This window comes from Cryptotermes secundus, unplaced genomic scaffold, assembly GCF_002891405.2.
Source record: "Cryptotermes secundus unplaced genomic scaffold, Csec_1.0 scaffold1680, whole genome shotgun sequence".
Classification (NCBI taxonomy): domain Eukaryota; kingdom Metazoa; phylum Arthropoda; class Insecta; order Blattodea; family Kalotermitidae; genus Cryptotermes; species Cryptotermes secundus.
The window spans coordinates 7,153-27,451 of NW_019731603.1; the positions used below are offsets into that span (position 1 = coordinate 7,153).

A 20,299-nucleotide genomic window follows, 5' to 3' on the forward strand; every position below is an offset into this window, starting at 1 on the left:
ATAAATTTTAGATGCTTTAACAAATCAATGTATATCTTAATATTAGTTAAAATATATTATAAGTATATGTATGACATGCAATAGTAGTTTCCGTATGTGTTGATAATACCCTTCTGAAGATGGTCGTTTTGATTGGAACNGTTACCATGTCATTCATACTGTATATATGTTACGTCTTTTAACTAATGCTAAGGTGTACATTGATTTGTTAAAACATCTAAAATTATTACAGAAGCATTAACAACATGAACCAAACTGGTTCTAGATTAAAACAAATATTGCACATTATTTTGTAAACAGACTAATTGTAATAATTTTTAGATGCTTATCACATCAATGTACATCTTAATATTACAGAACTATAAGGTTTATTTTGGACTNTCTGACTCTGTTGCTTGCATAATTTTACAGCTTTTCATACTGGCCTACAACGAGAACAAGGGTTTCTTTCTTCCCTTGGAAGGATACAATATTGCTATTGCAANAAGATAGACCTACTCAGGTGGGCCTGTTAGAAAGAGCTAGTCTCAGTCACTGGACCTTGAGATTTGCACCTCATCAGAAAGGTTATGTGATTCAGGGTTTTTGCCAACCTGATTTTTAGATGTTCTAGTTTCCTAAAAGAAGGGTATATCCCAGGTCTATACCGGTTACACAAATAGACTTTAAAGGATTCTGACAATGATGTATGCTGCACAGATCTATAAGGATTATGTTGGACTCTATCCATCATCTGGTATATATAAGACAAAAACCACAACATTTCGGAGACTGGATCTGTCTCCATCCTGAGGTGGATGAGGCAAGATCCACCTACTCAGGTGGGCCTGTTAGAAAGAGCTAGTCTCAGTCACTGGATTGATCCAGCTGAGGATGGAGACAGATCCAGTCTCCAAAATGTTGTGGCTTTTTGCCTTATATATATACCAGACAATGGATAGAGTCCAAAATAAACCTTATAGATCTGTACAGCATACACCATCATCAGAATCCTTTAAAGTCTATCTTAATCTTAGTTAAAAAGATATTACATTTACACTCAACTCTCGATTATCCGGGATAATGGTGGGGATGGAAATCACGATTGATCGAAAACCCGGTTAAGACAAATTTTATTAAAAGTAGTACAGTCAACTCTCAATTATCCGGGGGTGGATTAACCGNCGTGGCCACAGTACAAGGGACTTAGTCCCACCCCACTACCAATAATGCTCATGTTAAACTTGAAGATCTCACAAAAACCTCACATGGTGGTTTTCTTTTTGAAAATAAAATTTCATATTCTGCATCAAAAACAGAAATTTTTAGTAAAGCTTCACAGTACCAAGGAGGAAAGTCTCATTAGTCAATCCATCATTAAAATGACACTTTATGGTCTACAGTCTACAAATTATAACAAGACAAGTGATATGCTCAGAGAAAAACAAATATTTAATTTGCGGCAGTATACTCGTAATCACCAGATGACACTATCGACATTACTATATGGCTTCCCATCTACTCAGCCTTTAAGTTAAAGCTATGAATTACTGTTATTTGCAATGTCAAGATTAGACAAATTTTGAATTGAGCTGACTGGTTTCATCAAGTAATCTGTGTTCTCGTGTCTAAGTCTGTCAGTTAATGAACAGAACTGCATTTTCCTAATTAAAACTGGCTCTTCTTTTGAATTAATTGAATGAATAGGAAACAAAAACAATACTCAGGTTTGTTTACTGCCACTAAGGACCACAAATGGAGATTGTGTTTCTTTCTGCTTCTGCTGCAAGAGGCTAAGCGTTCCAAGTGGGGTGTCTGTTGAGCTCATCTGTTTCATCAACTAGAAACAAAAAATATTTGACACTTCAGATGGGGCACATTCTGTTTGCCACTAAACATGCTGAAGTAAATGCAGCACCTGTCACAGATTATCCTAACAGCTGGCCAAATTTTAAGTTAGTCTGCTGCATGAAGTCTTCAATTTCTCCCAATTTCCAACCCATGGCCTGTGTTCAGGTCTGCTAGCCTAATGACAACTGAACAAATATGCTGTGTGCTTTATGAGCAGGCTCCATCTTACATGCCATAATGTGGCTGTATTCGCTTCTGTCCCAGGACTGAAGCTACTGTGCATGTTTGCAGCCAGCAGAAAATGAACACACAAAAAGTGTGGATGGATATCTATCTGCTATATGGAATCATGGACTTTTTAACAATAATTACAATTTACTTCCTTATGGAAAGGCCGAGCCATAGCTCAAGTGGTTAGTCACTGGCTTCCCACCAAGTTGCTCCGGGTTCGATCCCGGGTCTGGTCAAGTGGGGCTTGCGGTGGACAAAGTGGAGCTGGGGGTAGGTCTTCTCCGAGTACTTCGGTTTCCCCTGCCAATCTTCATTCCACCAAATTCTCCATCATCAAAATCACCCGGGGGCAAGTACAACAGGCCAATCAGTGGCCGCCGTGCCTAGTGGACCCAGCTGGATTCCACCCCTAACTAAGCGAATTTTTAAATTTTACTTCCTTATGGAGCAAAATTTAGAAATAGCATCAAACTGTTTCACTGTCTCATGTGCAGCACATCCTTCTATAAAACTTACTAAAGTTATTCACTATATGTTTCAACCTATAAGGTCATCATCAGGTGTTTTAAAATTATAAATGAAGAAACTGCTCTGCTTCCATATTGTGGTTGTTCATCGTTACTGTGTGGTCCCTTCTATGCGCCTGTATATACGAAGTGGCAGGTTGTTCTGCCTGTTGTGTTATGCAGTGCAAGAGGGACACGAAGCATAACACAAAAAGAAGAACCGCCACTTCGTGTATACACACACATAGAAGGGACCACACAGTAATGACCAACAACCACAATATGGAATATTATTATAGTGTAACACAGTTGTCAAGTATCCAGCTCCACTGTACCATCACACTGAAATGCAGTTCAATAGTAAGTGAGTGCAGTAACCATGTAGTGCCTGATGGTGGCTTTAAAAGCTGAAACATGTAGCTAAGGTGATATTGACCTTGACTATTTCCTTGTTGTGTTGCAGCAGATCCCAATAAAGAATTGTAATTAAAATATTTTCAAATTCTGTTGCAGCTGCAGTAAGTATAGATGGGCAATGGACTGTATCCAGTGCTGACACATGCTAAATCAAAGTGCCCTTCCCAAGTGTACATTTATCTGCGGATGGTTGTATTGCACTCACAAGAAGTTCCTGAGCGTCCTCATCCCTGTTGCCAGCCAGACCATAAGTGGGGATGTCACCCAGTGTGCGGCAGAATTCTGCGGTAGCATTCAGCACAATGGAACCGCCTTCCGCGTTTCCTTCTGAGTTTCTCTCCAGCACTGACTCTGCCACCTACAAACATCACAAATCACAAACAGTTAAATTATGTAGCTATACAGCATTCTGTTTTGTAGTATCCATAAATGCAAAGCTGTCCTTATGCTTAATTAATTAAGCACTAGATGGAGGTGAGTGGTCAGTTCCATGCACCTCCCACACCCGGGGAAAGAGCCCCTGGTACCTATTTGACAGGAGGCCATAACAGGTCTCAATAAACAAAATACAAGAAAGGATGATAGTATAAAAAAGAAGTAAAGCTATCCCTGTAACAGGCCATGGAGGCCCATAGGGTTTTGACATGTCAAGGCTCCCATATATTCTTGACACGTGGCTCACAGATGGTGGTGAGGTTATCAACCTTCCATTCCCAATGCCCTTTACCCAGAGAAAGATCCCTGGCACTCATTTCTGTTAGAGGCTGAGTCGACCCCCGGGACATAGTGTGGCTGGAAGGATTCAGTCAATTTAAAAATCCAATGACCTCATTGGGAATCGAACCCGTGACCTTCCAGTTTGTAGCATGGTAAGAAAGGATGATGATATGACTTAAATGTGAAGATATGATTTACTGGTTTGAGGCCCACCACAACAGAACAATTTAACAGCCCTCAGGTTAAATTACAACAGTTTCTCCACTGTACAATGGTTTTGTACAGTAACCAAAAAGGAAACATCATACTGAACTTTACTACAAAGTTCTGTGCAACATTTTATAACTGGAACATATGGACACTGTGTAGGAACTAAACATGGAACAGGATTCTGTAGCTAGGGGCCATTTCATCACCTCCCACCACCGATCCACAGGGCTGCTCCTCTCTTGTCTCAGGGAGAAAAAGCAGAGGCAGGTAAGGGGAAGTTGGCCTTGACTGGTCAAGAGAAATGACCCCTACTACAGCCAGAGATTTGTAAAAAGGATTAAGAAGGAAATCTGTCGATGTGATGTACCTTTTCTATACTGTTCTTTGATTCTGCAACAGCCTCCTGCAGCTTCAGTCTCCGTGCTTTCTTAAGGGCTATCTGTAGTTCCAGTTCGCTGTCGTCGGGCTCAGTCTTGATGTTGGACAGTATCTCTTGTACCACTGAAAGTAGTTTCCAATTATTAATAACATTCAAAACTGCACCTGCACCGCATTTCTTTTTGTGATTTCACAACACACTTCGTAGCGGAAACTATATGGCATCAAATGGGTGATGATTAGTAAATAATGTATTCAAAAGCCTTGGTGGTCGTCACCTGATTAGAGATACTAATTCCAGCCAGCATCTGCCTGGAGGTACTGTGAAAAACCATGAAAAACCTCAGTCAGGTTAGCCAGATGCTCCAGCTGAGATTCAAACAAGGCACCCCTAAATACAGATCATGGCTGTTACTGCTACAGCCAAGCTGCTGAGTCCTGTACTCCAAACATCATGCATCCACCAGAACACACTGTGACATGATGGATGAGAGCTGGAATACTGGGCCCAGAAAAGTCATCCATTGTTAGGCAATGGCCGGAAAACACTACCATGTCAACAAGAAGCAGCCAGTCAGTAGGAAACACCCCGCTCAACACGTCACTCAACAGTGGAGTTCATGGAAGTGCTATTTTCTATGCAGTCTGTGCCAAGGTCATATAAAGATGACACCAGCTGAGTTCAGTCTTGAGCTGGCATTCATAGCTGGTGGTTAGCCATGAACCGAGAAGCAGATGAATCTCCACTGTCGAAAGCCGTTACCTAGTGATGGGCGAATTTCAGGGCCTGCTATTCCACCTTTCAGCCATCATGTGACAATATACTATAGAGTGCTGATATGAGGCTGCTGGCCTTCTCAGACAAGCAGATCATTATTTTGTAAGACTGCTAACAACTCTGAAGTGTAGTCCCACTAATTAACACAATATGCCAAATATGGAAAATGTGCTTCTCCCAATATTCATACTAGCATAATACTCACAACTGTGTGTTCCACTCTGAGGCCTCTCAGATTTCGGGATGAATACGCCTGTCTGCATTCATTCCTCATCTCATCCTCCACCAGGTCACCCACGCCAAACTCTGCATCCAGCTCCTCAAGGGCTTTCGCCTGTGGAAACAAAATTTGTCATTTTAACATATTTAGCTGAATGGCAATACAGCAGACAGACGAACAAAATTACTTCCACTGAGTAAACACTGCGTCTCTGCCAAAACCTTTTGCTGTGTATTAGCGTTTTGTTTAACAGTAAACTTGAACAAGAGAAAATGCAGGCGACTCTCAGGGGTAATAGAAATATGTTGGCTGAATGATTTTCTCTTCACAGAGGCTTAAAAAACCTCTGGGTTTACACAGCACAGCCAAGGGTTCTTGCTTTGAACTGGCACCAAAAGAAATACTGAATGCTATGGTCTTATTTATTTACTTATGCTTTATTTAATGACACTCCATTAGTTCAGACTGTAGAGTCAAATGCTAAGATGGAAAATAAGACACTGGATGGGAAGAGTAAGGAACCAGGGCTGTGGCCAAATTTGTGACACTATTCTGTTATTTTCCTGGAAGGATAGAGGAAACTTATGAAAAACCTCACTCAAGATAGCTAGTCCCCAGGCTGAAACTTGAACCTCAGGCCCTGAGAATATAAAACAGTAATGCTACTCACTCAACGACAAATTCAGTGATTACTGTTGTTCACTCCCCAAAGAAGACCCATTTTCATGCATCTGATGACAAACAGTCAAATATTGCCCTCACAAGTTAAGTTCAAGATTAATCAGCCAGGAGTCCCTGGATTTATAACATATGAAAGAGTTTCAAAACAGTTCTTACCTCTTTCTCAGCCAGCATATAGGAGTAAGAGAGGGGGAGAGAGGGAGGGGGAAGGGAGCGATAGACAGACAGAGACAAAGAGAAGGGGGGAGGGGGAGAGAACATTTCCATGTTCCCAGCATGTACTGCAGCACTTGTGTCCCTCTGTACTTGCTGAGCAACATGGAAACTGAAGAAAGCGGTCTTCTGGGATTTGGCACCGTGTATATGTGGCGTTAACCGACGTTTCGGAGGAACCTATCGCCTCCATCTTCAGGGTAGAAGAAAAAATATAAGAAATCTGCAAGCGAAGAGACTGTGAGAACCGGTAAAAGCAGACTGTGACTGCTTTTACCAGTTCTCATGGTCTCTTCGCTTGCAGATTTCTTATATTTTTTCTTCTACCCTGAAGATGGAGGCGATACATTCCTCCGAAACGTCGGTTAACACCACATATACACGGTGCCAAATCCCAGAAGACTGCTTTCTTCATAGTCACCGCCGTGAAAGCCTCAAATCTTACAACATGGAAACTCTCAGGAACATCACCAGGGATTTCCTTGCCATGACTTGTAGAAGAATTTGGTGAAGAAGCATCAGGTGCCCTGAACGACTGTAGGTTATCCAGAAGAGTAGCACCATCATCCTCACAATTAGTTCCCCACATGACCTCTAAAAGTAAGGCCATTGATGATGCTAGTCTTCAGGGTATCTACAAACTGACCCACAGCTGGGTCACTGTTCGAACCACAGTATGAATGAATAGCCCCAAATGTTTTCTCAAGTGGATCCTGATTCAGGTTTCGGGCATGAAGGCACTGAAAACCACCTCTTACACTGTTCTGCGCACGTGCTGGGCGGCAGAAATGTCAATTAGCCACCCATTTTGTTAAGGAGGTTAAGGAAAGGCAGGCTTACCAGCCTCGAGGAAGATCCAACTACTCTTCCCCATACTTGCCCCTTTTCCAGTGATCCATACAGGGACTGATATCGCTGAGTGGACAACGCAGTGTTTTCCTTGGATCAACATGTGTTCTGCCATTTAAACTATCAAAGAGGTTGTCCTCAAAAAAACACAGCTGTTGCCACAAAATCACTGCAGCACCCTCCTGAAGAAAACATTAAAAAGGAAAATAGAGGGCTTCCTTTCATGATAGAATATCATATTTCTTCAGACTTGAAAATAACACTTTACAAGGGACTGCAGTATAAAAGAATTGTACCTTTGATTACTTTATTCCTCATAGTAATGTCTTTACCACCTCATTCTTTCATAAATCATATTATCAATAGTCTGTTCTGCTTTTTAGACATTTTTAATTACCCTAAAAACATCAGTATTTGTGACATGTAAATTGTATACGATGGGGTACCCAAAAGAAACCAAACTAATTTTTTTGTGGGCAGAGCTTTTGTAGTACCGCGTTTTGCCGCTACGAGCGCATAGAGCTAACATTCCTGAGTCGATAAGCCGACTACCGTTGCTTCAGAAGGTAAGGACTAGTTTTGGCAGAGTTTATGATGACAACTGTTTTGTGTGATCATCGTTTTTGCAATGGCTGATTTTCGTGAACAGCGTGTGGCGGTGAAATTCTGCCTTTTGCTCGGGAAAAGTGGAACAGAAACTCTTGAAATGTTAAAAACGCCGTACAAGGGCGATGCTATGGGGAAAACTCAAGTGTTTGAGTGGTTTTCCTGTTTCAAAAATGGTGAAATGTCAATTGATGACAAACCTCGTTCTGGTTGTCCTTCCATGGCCCGAACACATGAAAATGTTGAAAAAATTCGTGAAATCATCAAGGAAGATCGACGACGGACCACTGAAGAAATTGTGGAGCTGTCGGGAGTGACTTGGAGCTCAGTTCAGCGAATTTTGACAGACAATTTGGGAATGAAAAGGGTGGCTGCGAAATTTGTGCCACGACTGCTGACTGCTGAACAAAAACAAGGTCGCGTGGAAGCATGCTGTGCTTTGAAAAAAGAGTCCCGAAATGATCAAAACTTTTTTTTCTGTTTCCTCGAATGAAAAGAGACATGAAAGGAAAGCGTTTTACTGATGTTGCTGAGGTTGCTGAGGTGAAGGAAAGAACGACGGAGGCGCTGTCAAGCATCTCAAAAGATGAATTTAGACAATGTTTTGAAAAATGGAATAAAAGACTAGACAAGTGTATTAGTGTAAGTGGAGAGTACACTGAAGGGGATTGAAGGTTTGTGCTTAAAATTTGAATAAATAAGCTTAAAAAAATAAGTTCGGTTTCTTTTGGGTACCCCCTCGTATTGACATACAGTTTAATACGTACTAAATTATGACAACAATGTTTGTTTGAACATAACTGGGTTCTGGGGAAAGTAACTTTGAAAACTATCCCTCATTATTCTCATTAGCCATTTCTTTCGTAACACAATATACAGCATATTGGTCCTTACCTGTAGCCAGTAGAGCACTGACACTTGCTGCAATAGTATGGCTCCTAACCTGTGCAGCCTAGTTGACTTTCATAGCACTCTGTGCAGTGGGGTGCTGTAGTCAAATCACTTTCTGAGAAATGTCTGCTGCAAAAATGCTTATAGTGTAGATTTCTAGCAGAAATCCATTGTGCAGGATATCTCAACTCCTCCTGCCCATACCACAGCCCTGTAAGCATAGAACATACTGTCAACCTAGAAATCACTAAACATTACAATCATGATATAGATGCTATATTGTGGGGTTATGTTTAATACATTTATTGCTGACATTGGCTAAATTTAATTTCTTCGTTGGATTAAGCAACACACAATAAAGCCATTACATCATGAATCGAAACAGGCATACAGTGCTGAATCATTGGGAAAGTGTAAGAATTTCATTCCTCTTTGCCCACTGGATGACACGCACTCCGGGGCAGAGCATATTTTCTTCCTTTCCCTTTATATCGCAAGAAACAATACAGACATTACAACACAATCACAGTACACTTCAGAGATTCGTGATCCTAAAGACCTTCAGAACTTGATGAAATATCGCAAAAAGAATTTTTGACTTTGAATACATATTTTCTACCGGCGTAATAGCCATACCGTTCATATACAGAAATAACATATACATTTAATGTCTTACGTACAAGTCGATTCATATTTCAGGACATAAAATCAACGATACTTACCAATTAAAAAAATTAACAAGACACCGTAATTATAGGAAAATTTACACTCAATATGCACTACCGCCATTAACGAAATATAAAATTGTATGCGATTAGATATGACTCTGTGATTGGTTCTGACAAATCCGATTCGATAGGTTGCTGATGGAGGTCTGTGATTGGTTCCAGCCTATCTAGTTACCCTACTTAAGTAATGATGGCAGTAGTTTGCATTCGAAGAAGACAAATGTGGATGTTTACACGTCTCCTATCCCACTTGCAACCCATTTTAGGAGGAACCACAAACAAAAAACAAAACAGACTCCGTGGCTTGGGTCCGCAAGCCAACTATCAAGGAAATAACTGCACCAGTCTAGAAAACCAATACCATCTATCGGCTATAGTTGGTACTAACTTCGTTGGCTAGCGGCGGTCGGTCGATCGGTCGGAAGGAGCAACCACAACGTTTCTAACAGCATTTTAAAGTTTTATGGTAATCAGTGCTTGTATTTGTTTATCTACGACAGTAGCTATTTTGATAACACTCGTTACACACTATAGTCAGCATTTTGGCAAATGTTGATTTTGTATTTGATAAAACATAACTTCTAGAAGGCCCAGTCACTTCTTTCTACTTTCTATGAAGTTTATGCTGTCCTATAAATGTGCCGGCATTCTGTCTCCGAAAACCCAGTTTTTGTCTCGTTCCTCTTTTGTCTTTATTTTTATCTATTCCACTCTTCGTGGAACTGTGTACCGTTTCGCATGATGCCAGTTGGGCATTTCTCTCTTCTGCTTCTTCTATAAAACAGCTCTACAACCCAAGACAACAATTTCCTTCCACTGCTCCCTCCTTCGTACAATAGTCTTCCAACTCTTAAGCCATCTCTGTATCTTTTCTGTCTCGTTAACATACATAATCAAGGAGCACACCAGGAAAGGATATAATTGGTTTGTCTTTCGGTAATGGTAGGGGTGACACGTTCATGCGTTTTAGTTTTCTTTTCAGCTGGGGAACATATATCCGAGTTTTCGTTATAACGTGTAATTCTTTAGTAGGATTAAATGTGTAATACTCGTAATATGTGCGTCCGTTATTTTTATGCATTTTCAATCAATGTTGGACAACCTGCTGTATCAACAGTTTGTTCTATATCCATCAGAACTTATTTTCAATAATTGTAGTTTACTGATATGTTACTATGCTACATGCCTGCGCAACTGATAACACTCTAACATGGATAACAGTAAACACTAATAAACCAACATTTCCGTAATAACGAATATAACATAGACATGTTTATTGGGCCCAATTTAAATTTCTTTTCCTCTCTGAAAATGACTTGCGCTTCCTGTTTTAAAAATTATCCGTTTGGCCTGTGTAAGATTTGAAACCTCTGCCTTCGTATGTTTAATGTGTTAATTGTCTCCCTGTGGACTAACTAATCACCTATATAGATCTGGCAGATAATTTCTGTGTCAGTAACACTATTTAGGTAACGTCACATTACCATGGTAGCAATTCTATTACGAAACTTTAGTAACATATCCTCCTTAGCATCGCAAATAAGAAAATATTTTACTAAAATTGTAAAAGAGCACTTACGGTGGTATCGCGCTAGGATGCCATGGCATCGAGATNTGCAGATAATTTATCCGTGTCAGTAACACTATTTAGGTAAAGTCATATTACCATGGTAGCAATTCTATTACGTAACTTAGTAACATATCCTCCTTAGCGTCGCAAATAAACAATTTTACTAAAATTTTAAGAGAGCACTTACGGTGGTATCGCGCTAGGATGCCATGGCATCGAGATGCCAGAACACACAGACGGACGTCAATGGACTGGCCTGATTGTCGTGTGATGATGATTTGGCCTTTGCCTTCGTGGCAGCTATGCCAGAAACCCTAACACTTGTAATCTTTGTTGACAGCGATGCCAGGTGCGATATGACTACTAAATACATTGAGTCTGGCAGTGATGCTGGCAGCTGAGCCATGGCCTCCCGTTGGCATCGTAGCGAGATACCGCCCTTCAGAGACTTCGTTGTAATTGTGTTGAATATACTAAATCAGCCACTGAAATTATAAATTGGAATAACTTACCTATATATATATATATATATTTGGTCGCATTCGTCTGCTTTCAGCATATTTTTAATCTTTGTTCATATTTGTATTTTATATCACCATTTATACATGTTACTGCAGAACCATATCCCGTATCTATCAGTAGCACTTCTGATTTTCCGAGCAAGGAGTAACACAAATCTTTGAATGAACTGTACGTCTTTATCTTTGAAAACCCTGCTAAACCAAAATATTGTTCAGCTGGGCAGAGACTTTTCTCCACTGCATCTAGATTACATCCGTGATCCACTGAGCCTGCTATCCGGTGGAAAAACGGATACCTTCCGCCGGGGTGCTACGCCTAGGACACCTCTATCCAGTGCAGAGGTTATGAATGGGTGGAACATGTCCACTCTTTCATACACCTGCGTGGTTTACTGCGGTATGCAACAAAGCACAGGGGGCAATTTTACCGTATCAACAAAAATACCTTCCGGTTCCGCTTTATGTGAATTTGAAATGATATAAAAATATGAATAAATCTCAGTTTATGTGCAAAGTTTGAAATAATGCAGAACACCCCCAAAATTACTTCACATTCCCATTAGAAAAGTTATCTTGAAATATGGGAGGTCCTCAGAAAGGTATCCTCGGAAAAAATGCTACCGCGTTGTAAGAACTCAGGCCCCTCTGAACAAAACATTTTGTTTTACGTTCGGGGGCTGTGGCTTTTATTCACTTACTGTCAATACATGTTTCGCTCTACACTGGCCACAAACACATATTTTTTATATTATCCGTGAGGTGGTACGTTGTAAACTATTTCTATCCCTTTATAACTACCTGAAGTTGATCAGTAAATTTTTACCAGACTACAGAAATTAATATTGATGGTCACCATTATGAAAACCGATGATCTCTTCTGAATATCCCATTCAACTGGGTCCATTTGCTGTACTGCAAAACTTTAAAACGTAAAACTATCCTTGTAACAGGCCATGGAGGCTCATTGGGTTGACACAATCGGCTCACAGATGGCGGTAAGATTATGAGGCTTACGCGTCGACGGGCCTCTACGTCCCAGCAAGATTCCTGGTACTCATTTCTCTTAAGAGGCTGAGTCGACCTCAAGGACATAGTGCGGCTGAAAGGATTCGGTAAACTGAAGAAAATACAAATCATCTAGACTCGAACCCGCGACATTCCGGTTTGTAGCATAGTGCCCCCTTGCCATACTGGTCAGTTTATCAAATGTGTTTTCAATTTATGACCGCGAACGTGTTTAGGGGTAAAGAAGAGAAACCTGCACTTCCACTACTGGCAGCCGGTACAGTAACAAAATGGCCAGACTGAAACAAGGATTTGTCTATCAGCAATTCAGTGCTTGCGTGGGAACACATAGTATTAACACTCTGTGGTGTATCTTCAATATATTATTTAACACTGGGGCGGGCCACGTTCTACAATTAGAAAAAAGTTTGGTGCAAGGGCCGCATACATTTAAGTGACGGGCCGCTTGTTCAAGACCCTTGATATAGAACAAATCTATCAATGAAGGTGATGTATTTGTCTTATGAAAACTCCTTCTTAAGAACTCATTGCGCCCAAATATCAATTTTAGAAAAGTCGAATCAAATTCCACAACTTTTAGTGGCTTCCTGTTCCTTCAAAATAGTGTCATTTCAGACCAATAAGCTCCATACTTCTTAATCTGTGGAAGAAGGTTCTGCCGCTAAAGAAGGAACCTTCACAAGAACTCCTTCTAAATCAATTCTTACACACTAAGGTGTACTTATGATCAAAACAAAAGCTTTTTATAATTGTATCAAGGGAGCAACAGGATATTTAGTAATTTAAGGATACTTTGGGTATGCAACAGCACCAAACACATTATACACACCTAATAAAAGCTGAAGCCTTTTTGAAGCCTGTGCTTAAGTATCTATATACCGCAATGTATTATCTTTCCACAGTAAATATTCCTTAAAATATATTCATATACAGGATTTTAAAACGTATAAATTGTATCAAAATTCTCACAGCTTGGTTCTATGAACTTATCACCGTAATTATATAAAGTTTTGTAGGTGACAAAACATGAAAATTCCACCATCTGAACTAGATTAAAAATGTAAACTAAACAATTCCACAAACATGCCTTATAAAATTTGAATTCTATTTTGCATGTCAAAAGTCTTATTTTGAAAATAAAAGTCACAAGTATTATTCTGATTTTAAATATTTCTATAAAGTTTACATTTATGAAACGTCTCTCTAAGCTTGAAATCTGTGGGTTTCAATTCTTAGTTATTACTACAAATTTCTACATAATTTGACATTTCTCCCATTCAGACCTACTTCGTAATTCCACATTAAAATTTGTTATGCAGTAATAGTTTACAAAATGACTATACATTTTCTGTTCAGTGCAAACAAAATTGTAACCGTTACAACTACATTAAAAACAGTTAAATTTAATTTAACTGGAAAATTCACAGACACATCATGATTTGCATTGTTAGAACTAGGGAGAATATAAGTCTTCAATAACGAAAAATGTTACATGGCACTTTGTGAACACATTCTTTACGTAATTTTACGTTATTACAGCTCAGCATCGTTAGCTGCGTCAAAACTCACAGCTTGTAGCGCATTTCGAGAATGTCTCACTGGCTACATTTTGAAGTTATACTTGATTTTATGGCATAACAACTCTTCACTTTCAACAAAGTTTAACATGAATTCGATTAATACTGTGACATGTCAACCCGTTGTTGGGCGACGGGATGTGGAACGAGGTTATGCAACCCTCTTCTAAGTGTCAGCCAGTAAACCAAGACTCCCGGGCAGGCTGACACTTAGAAGCAGGTTGCATAACCTCGTTCCACATCCCGTCGCCCAACAACGGGTTGACATGTCACACTATGTACTGAATCATGACACACTTCAGGTGCACATGTTCGCTAATAAAATCACCAATAACGACAGTGTGATTCAAGCACCAAGCATGTCAAATCCACTGCCAGGACACTCTGTGATGATTCTCCTACAATCTCTCCTAACAGACGCCTGTTTATGACTTGAAGCACACTTCTGATGTCTATTTGTATTCCTCGTCGTGTAACGGATACTGCTGCCAGGCCTCGAACTTCTCCCGTTTCCTCGGGCAGCGGCCTGCCCTCCTCAGATAGGTCCCGAACTCACAGGTAGGAGCTACACACTCCCCTCGCATGATACATCTGTGACAGACAAGACATGCCAAATGAGTCCAAACTGTGAAACAGATCCTAGAGTTACTTCCCCCTGCAATTGTGCTGGTGGTAGAACGGAATTCTGTTACTGACAGTAATACTTACATGCGATCATCGTGCGGAAGATACTCTTTGCCGCGCTTCGACCGGATGCAGTCTCGTTGCTTGTCGAAACATTCGCAGACGCAAGAGCCATCTACATGTCGCGCAGAAAACTGACTAGGGCATCGACAAGACTTGCTCTCTCTGTTGCTACTGCGAACATGAAGGCGAAACGTTAGGTAACATTAACAGTATTAATTTATAAGCCACTAAATACAACAAGCTAAGGTCTGAAAGTAAATAAAATAAGTCTGCATCTCAACTACTCGTAGTGGGTCCGGAACGTGGTCCACTCAGCCTCATGATGATAACTGATGAGCTACGTGAATGGAAAAGTAGCGGCTCCGGTCTAGAAAACAGAAATTAACGGCCGTAGGGACACTGACACCCTCTATCCGCAAAAGTTGACACTAACTTCGCCTACAAACAGCGTTCGCTCGGTCGGTATAGTTCGCCTGAGGACTAAAGCCAGGGAGGTTCTTTTGTTTGCATCTGAACTCGCATATAATTTGAATGCCGTGAGAATCCTGCCAACAAGCATCGGACAAATAGGATCATTAGAGGTCTTAGCAGAAACTGCTTCATTTTCTCAGTCGGATGTTTTTAAGTCCTATAATTCATTGTCAAGGAATCACCTACCAACACATAACCAACACCAAATCCGGTAGTTATAACAGGTATTTTGACGAGGATATGTGAAGTGCAGCACATTATATGAGGGTGTCGATTTATATTACTATTTTTATGGGTTATTCGTAGGAGACTGCGTCAAACGTCGAACTCGACAGAAACACAATACTGTGACATGTGAATCCATTGCATAGATTGCGACTTCTAAAAACAGACGCCTCATAAGCAACGAACACAGATGTTTCCTGCACAACGGAGGTGTCGTTTTGATGACAACGGGGTGATGAACTGTTAACTCTGTGTCCCCTATTCGGTACGCCAAGCAGGTAGAAGGTAGAGTGCATTCGTGAATAGACGCAGAGTCCAGAAGTGGAGTCAAAAGAGTTCAGAAGCGAGAACTCGGACAAATAGGTCTGAAGTTCAGTAGTGAGGACCTTGTTTTGAGTGTGTTATAATGATCTAATGTTCCTACTTGTAAAATTGTCAAATAAATCGATCCATCTAATCCGAAACCCATTAATTACTTTTCGCGTTACCAGGATACGTAATAATAATAATAATAATAATAATAATAATAATAATAATAATAATAATACCGCAGAATGGGAAATGACTGCGGTAGAAATATGGAAGCCTATATAACAAATGATCAGATTTCCTGTTGAATTTTGAACGGAGGGCATCTCCTACATTACAAAATTTCAGTAGTAAATACAGCGTCAATAAATGGGCACCACACAGATAATCAACTACACCGACAAAATGCCATCGAAGAACAGAACAACAAACTTCAGTAACACGACAAAAAACAGACTTTAGAACTTCATTCTTATACTTTAAAATGGGCACAATCATTAGAATTCGCAACAAGCGATAGAGACTGGTGCGGCTCGTGCCAGATGGGGCACCAAATATGGCGAACATTTCCAGTTTTATTTCAGAAAGCCGGGAATATACTGCGGGCACGACACTGTCACAGGCTGACACAACACCGAGGGCTTCAGAATAATGAACACGCGCGATATTAATGGGCGCTTCCATCACACTGCCCATCATGCAGGCAATAATACGTCAACGAACAATCTGCTTTTTATGAAGAGGCCTACATTCTTAAGGCGCGTAGAGGCCATTTCTATAAAGGACATCATATAGCAGGCAATAAACTTGCCAACGCGGAGCCCTGACGTATTCTTTACGCCTTTGCGCTTCTCTTAAGGACAGGTAAAGTTAGGTCTATCCTTGTGCTTAATTAAGCAGGTCTTGAGGAAGTGATGGTGCTCTACTCACTTACTCATGAAGCTGAGCCCTTCTGGAGAAGCCGCCAATCCTGCACCTACTCAAGAATTTCCCAGCATTTTATGGAACCCGAACGTTCATCAACATGTTCACAAAAGCCCTCAACTGGTCCCTATCCTGAGCCAGACAAATCCAATCCATGCCATCCCATCCTATCTCTCTAAGATCCATTCTAATATTGTTCACCCACCTACGCCTTGGTCTTCCTTGTGGTCTCTTTCCTTCTGGCTTTCCCACCAATATCCTATACGCATTCATCTCCCCCATTCGTGCTACATGCACTGCCCATCTCATCCTCCTTGACTTGATCATTCTAATTATAATTGGAGAAGAGTACAAGTTATGAAGCTCCTCATTATGCAGTTTTCTCCAACCTCCTGTCACTTCATCTCTCTTCGGTCCAAATATTCCCCTCAACACCCTGTTCTCATAGCCCCTCAGTCTATGTACCTCCCTTAGGGATGCTGTATTACCGCCTCTTAATGTCAAAAACTGATCTGTCAGTCTTTAGAACTAATTGGATAATTTTACCTGCGGCAAAACGTAACATCGCAATGAATGAATGTCTTGTTAAAGGCTGTAATTTGCGATTCCACCGAGCTTTTCCTCTAAATAACAAGACATCATCACCTCTTGGAACTGAAAGTATATGTAAGTGTACTAGACGCTGAGAAGGCAAACTAGATATGATGTTAGTTATAAAATGTCGTAAACATAAATTAACAGGGATGGAAATACGGTTCAAATTCAAGCACTCTCCTCTGAATTACACTTCTTCATGCAATAAGACGTCAAGACATATGATCAGATGAAATGCTTTTTTTTTTTTCCGCAAACAACTTGTAGAAAATTATATATCTACCCTTCCTGTATGAAAAATTTCATCACTGTTATACAGCGTGTCCGTAAATTCCCTTTAAAGGAAGGATTCTGATTGCACAGACATAAAAACTCAAATTCGCATCCTGGAACTCCATTTCTGAATAACCATCTTAATACTATGAGTAGTGTTTGTGACTATAGACGGGGTATGAATTGACGGCTGGATTTATTGATCACTTATACACACAACTCGGAACTACCGGCATATACAGCGCCACCGCTAATCCCCACAAAATCAATACAGCACCCGCTGTGCCTTTTTCTGCTTGCTATGTCCCCACCAGCTGTTCTCTGGCTACGGCTTCTAACACTGGATATTCTTCAGCTTCCGCTCTCAAGTCCTCTTTTCACTGACTCCCGTACAGAACTGGGACGCTCAAATTGCCTTCGGCACGGACCACGTAGAAACGCCTAGTTCCCATTGTTGTAGTCCAACTGCTGCATTATTAAGAATCTGTTGTCTAGCAACGGGAGCGCTGCCCAGAAACGGTCGCCACAATATTATCCTCCTGCCCATGCCTACGTCTCCCGAATATATCTCCCTTTACGCTTCTCCGGCTAAAATTATGTGCGCATTTTTCATCTCCCCCATGCATGCTACATGCCCTATGTCATCTCCCACGATTTGATAAGTGGTACTACTAAATACAAATTACAAATGTTCTTATTAAGGTTGGCTTCACTGAAACTGTTGAATTTTTATTACTGTCCATGCGGCCTTGTTTTGTGTATGTGGCTGGTTCCAACTTTGTTCGTGCTTATTCAATAACTGGCCTTCTTCAGGTTTAAAACTTGATTTCTTTCCCATGGTTCTTACAATAATTAACCTGCTAGTTCTAAAGAAGGTAAAGCTGTCCCTGTGCTTAACTAATTAAGCACTATGCCATGAAGGTGTATGGGGGTGTGGATGTATAGTTCTACATTTTCTTGACCTCGGGACTAGCTGGCGGGGAATGGTCAACTTCACGCCCCGGTCGCTTTACTCCCAAGGAAAGAGCCCCCAGTACCCACTGGATCAGAGGTTTGGTGGACCCCAGAGCCGGTCTGGACGACGTGGAGAAGAGAAACCCTACTGAGAACCGAAACCCGGCCAGTCGGTGGTCCTGCTCGTAGCCAGTCGCAATACCGACTCCGCTATCTCGGCTCCTATTATAACATCAATCATACAATATATTATACATATTACAGGTCACATAAAAATGTATGTACCTTATGGGCGATTTAAAGGGATTTCAAGAGTAATTCTGACTATAAGCGATTCTGCGTTCACGCGCTATCTTTAGAACGCAACCCCAGCGACTCCGCTGTGTAACACTCTTACACGTACATCCCATCACCTGATGAAAGAAACAGAACCAAATTCTTGAACAATGTATTGAAATAATTTGACGATAAGAAGTGTCAAAAATAGTTCAGAACTGGGAATTATGCATCCGTGTTTCTACAGGGAAAATAAAAATACCTCACCCCAAAACACTGGTAACCACATACCAGACTACACGGGGTCAATACACGAGCCCAAATCCCAACTCTTGACCTCACATCTCCTACCTGTCGGCGTCGGGGCGATAATAGCCTCGAAACCCGTGCACTCCCACATTATCCTTGTCGTTGCCGGAGCTCGGCCTGTCTCTGGGCATGAACTCCTCAAGTCGATCCACGCAGGCGCACTCCGTGTGGTTGTGGAACGACAGCTTCTCCACAGTCGGACCGCCCCTCGACCGCGAGACGGCGGAAGTTCTCAACGTCGTCGTCTGGAACAGCAAATCAACACACGGACTGTTCACATTAATCCATACCAGCACAAGGCTACCGTTCGCCTTTCTATAGTTAACTATGTCACCAGCCACAAGCTGACAGTAGTTACTAACAGGGACGGAATATGGCGGAACAAGAAAGCCAGCTTCAGTTGTTAATGCAGTGGGAACCGGGATACCGACTGGCTATGGGATGGAGTCCCGATAGGGTCAAAAATTCTCTCTTCTCTACGTCGTCCAGACCGGCTTTGGGGCCCGCCCAGCCTCCTATCCAATGAGTACCGGAAGCTCCAAAAACTACGTGGTTTCAGTCCTCAAGCGAACTATATCGACCGAGCGACCGCCGCTTGTCGGCGAAGACAGTGCCAACTTTTGCGGATAGGGGGTGCCGCGTGGTCAGCGCAACGAATTACCACGGCCGTTAATCTCGGTTTTCTATACCGAAGCCGCTATTTCCTTGAAACAGCTTCTCAATTATCCTCACGAGGCTGAGTGAACCCCGTTTCAGACCCACTACTTCTCTGAATATCTGGTAGCGCCGGGAATCGACCCGACCTCTGAATCTGTAGGCAGGGACTCTGACCACTAGACCACAGAGGAGGTCATCGAGGGCTCTTTCCCCGGAGGTAAAGCGTCCAGGGAGTGAAGCTGACTAATCACCACCAACTAGTGCCGAGGTCAAGAAAACGTGGATCTATATATCCACACCCCCATACGCCTCCATAGCGTAGTGCTTAATTAGGTAAGCACAGGGACGCATTTACCTTTACATCCTACTTGGGTTACAATTCGGTTGGCATCATAGCGACCGCCTTCTGTGCGCAACACTCCAATGGCGATATTCGATAGTGATTAATCGATTGCACACGCCAATAGCGTTGTTCGATAGTGATTAATCGACTGCACAGTCATAACTACACACTCAAGTCATTTTTCATCAGCCAACATCAAAAAAACATTACGCAACGAGATAAGGCCAACCAACACAACACAACACAACACAACACGACACAAGAACAGCAGCAATAAAACTACATCAAAATACAACTGTAGAGAAACTGAACTGCAACTTTAATAAGC

General features: G+C 41.4%; 2 protein-coding genes across 7 annotated transcripts in view; both read right to left on the reverse strand.

Moving 5' to 3' along the window:
• Nucleotides 1-1,171: 1,171 nt before the first annotated feature.
• Nucleotides 1,172-9,332, reverse strand: LOC111867298 (U4/U6.U5 tri-snRNP-associated protein 1-like). 5 transcript variants are annotated; one of them, XM_023857026.2, is made up of 7 exons: nt 9,250-9,332; nt 8,580-8,738; nt 7,062-7,212; nt 5,273-5,401; nt 4,279-4,412; nt 3,190-3,342; nt 1,172-1,819 (listed from the first exon to the last, which is right to left on the reverse strand). In XM_023857026.2, exons 4-7 carry the CDS (start codon nt 5,328-5,330, stop codon nt 1,703-1,705), a joined length of 462 nt encoding a protein of 153 aa, XP_023712794.1. In that variant the 5' UTR covers nt 5,331-5,401; nt 7,062-7,212; nt 8,580-8,738; nt 9,250-9,332; the 3' UTR covers nt 1,172-1,702. The 5 variants fall into 5 exon arrangements, with proteins under 5 accessions (XP_023712794.1, XP_023712792.1, XP_033608515.1 ...); XM_023857024.2 differs by having other exon boundaries at nt 8,531-8,738; XM_033752624.1 differs by having other exon boundaries at nt 7,022-7,212; nt 8,531-8,738.
• A 3,893-nt stretch (nt 9,333-13,225) lies between these two features.
• The window catches only part of LOC111867297, a 174,535-nt gene continuing 167,461 nt past the window's right edge, over nt 13,226-20,299 (reverse strand). Inside the window, exons 4-6 of one of the 2 annotated variants that reach the window (XM_023857023.2) lie at nt 19,014-19,216; nt 14,658-14,804; nt 13,226-14,540 (exon numbers count right to left, since the gene is read on the reverse strand). In XM_023857023.2, coding sequence (XP_023712791.1) covers nt 14,402-14,540; nt 14,658-14,804; nt 19,014-19,216 — 489 coding nt within the window. In that variant the 3' untranslated portion in view covers nt 13,226-14,401. Of the gene's footprint in view, nt 14,541-14,657; nt 14,808-19,013; nt 19,217-20,299 lie in introns of both variants that reach the window. The other variant, XM_023857022.2, reaches the window with a different exon arrangement.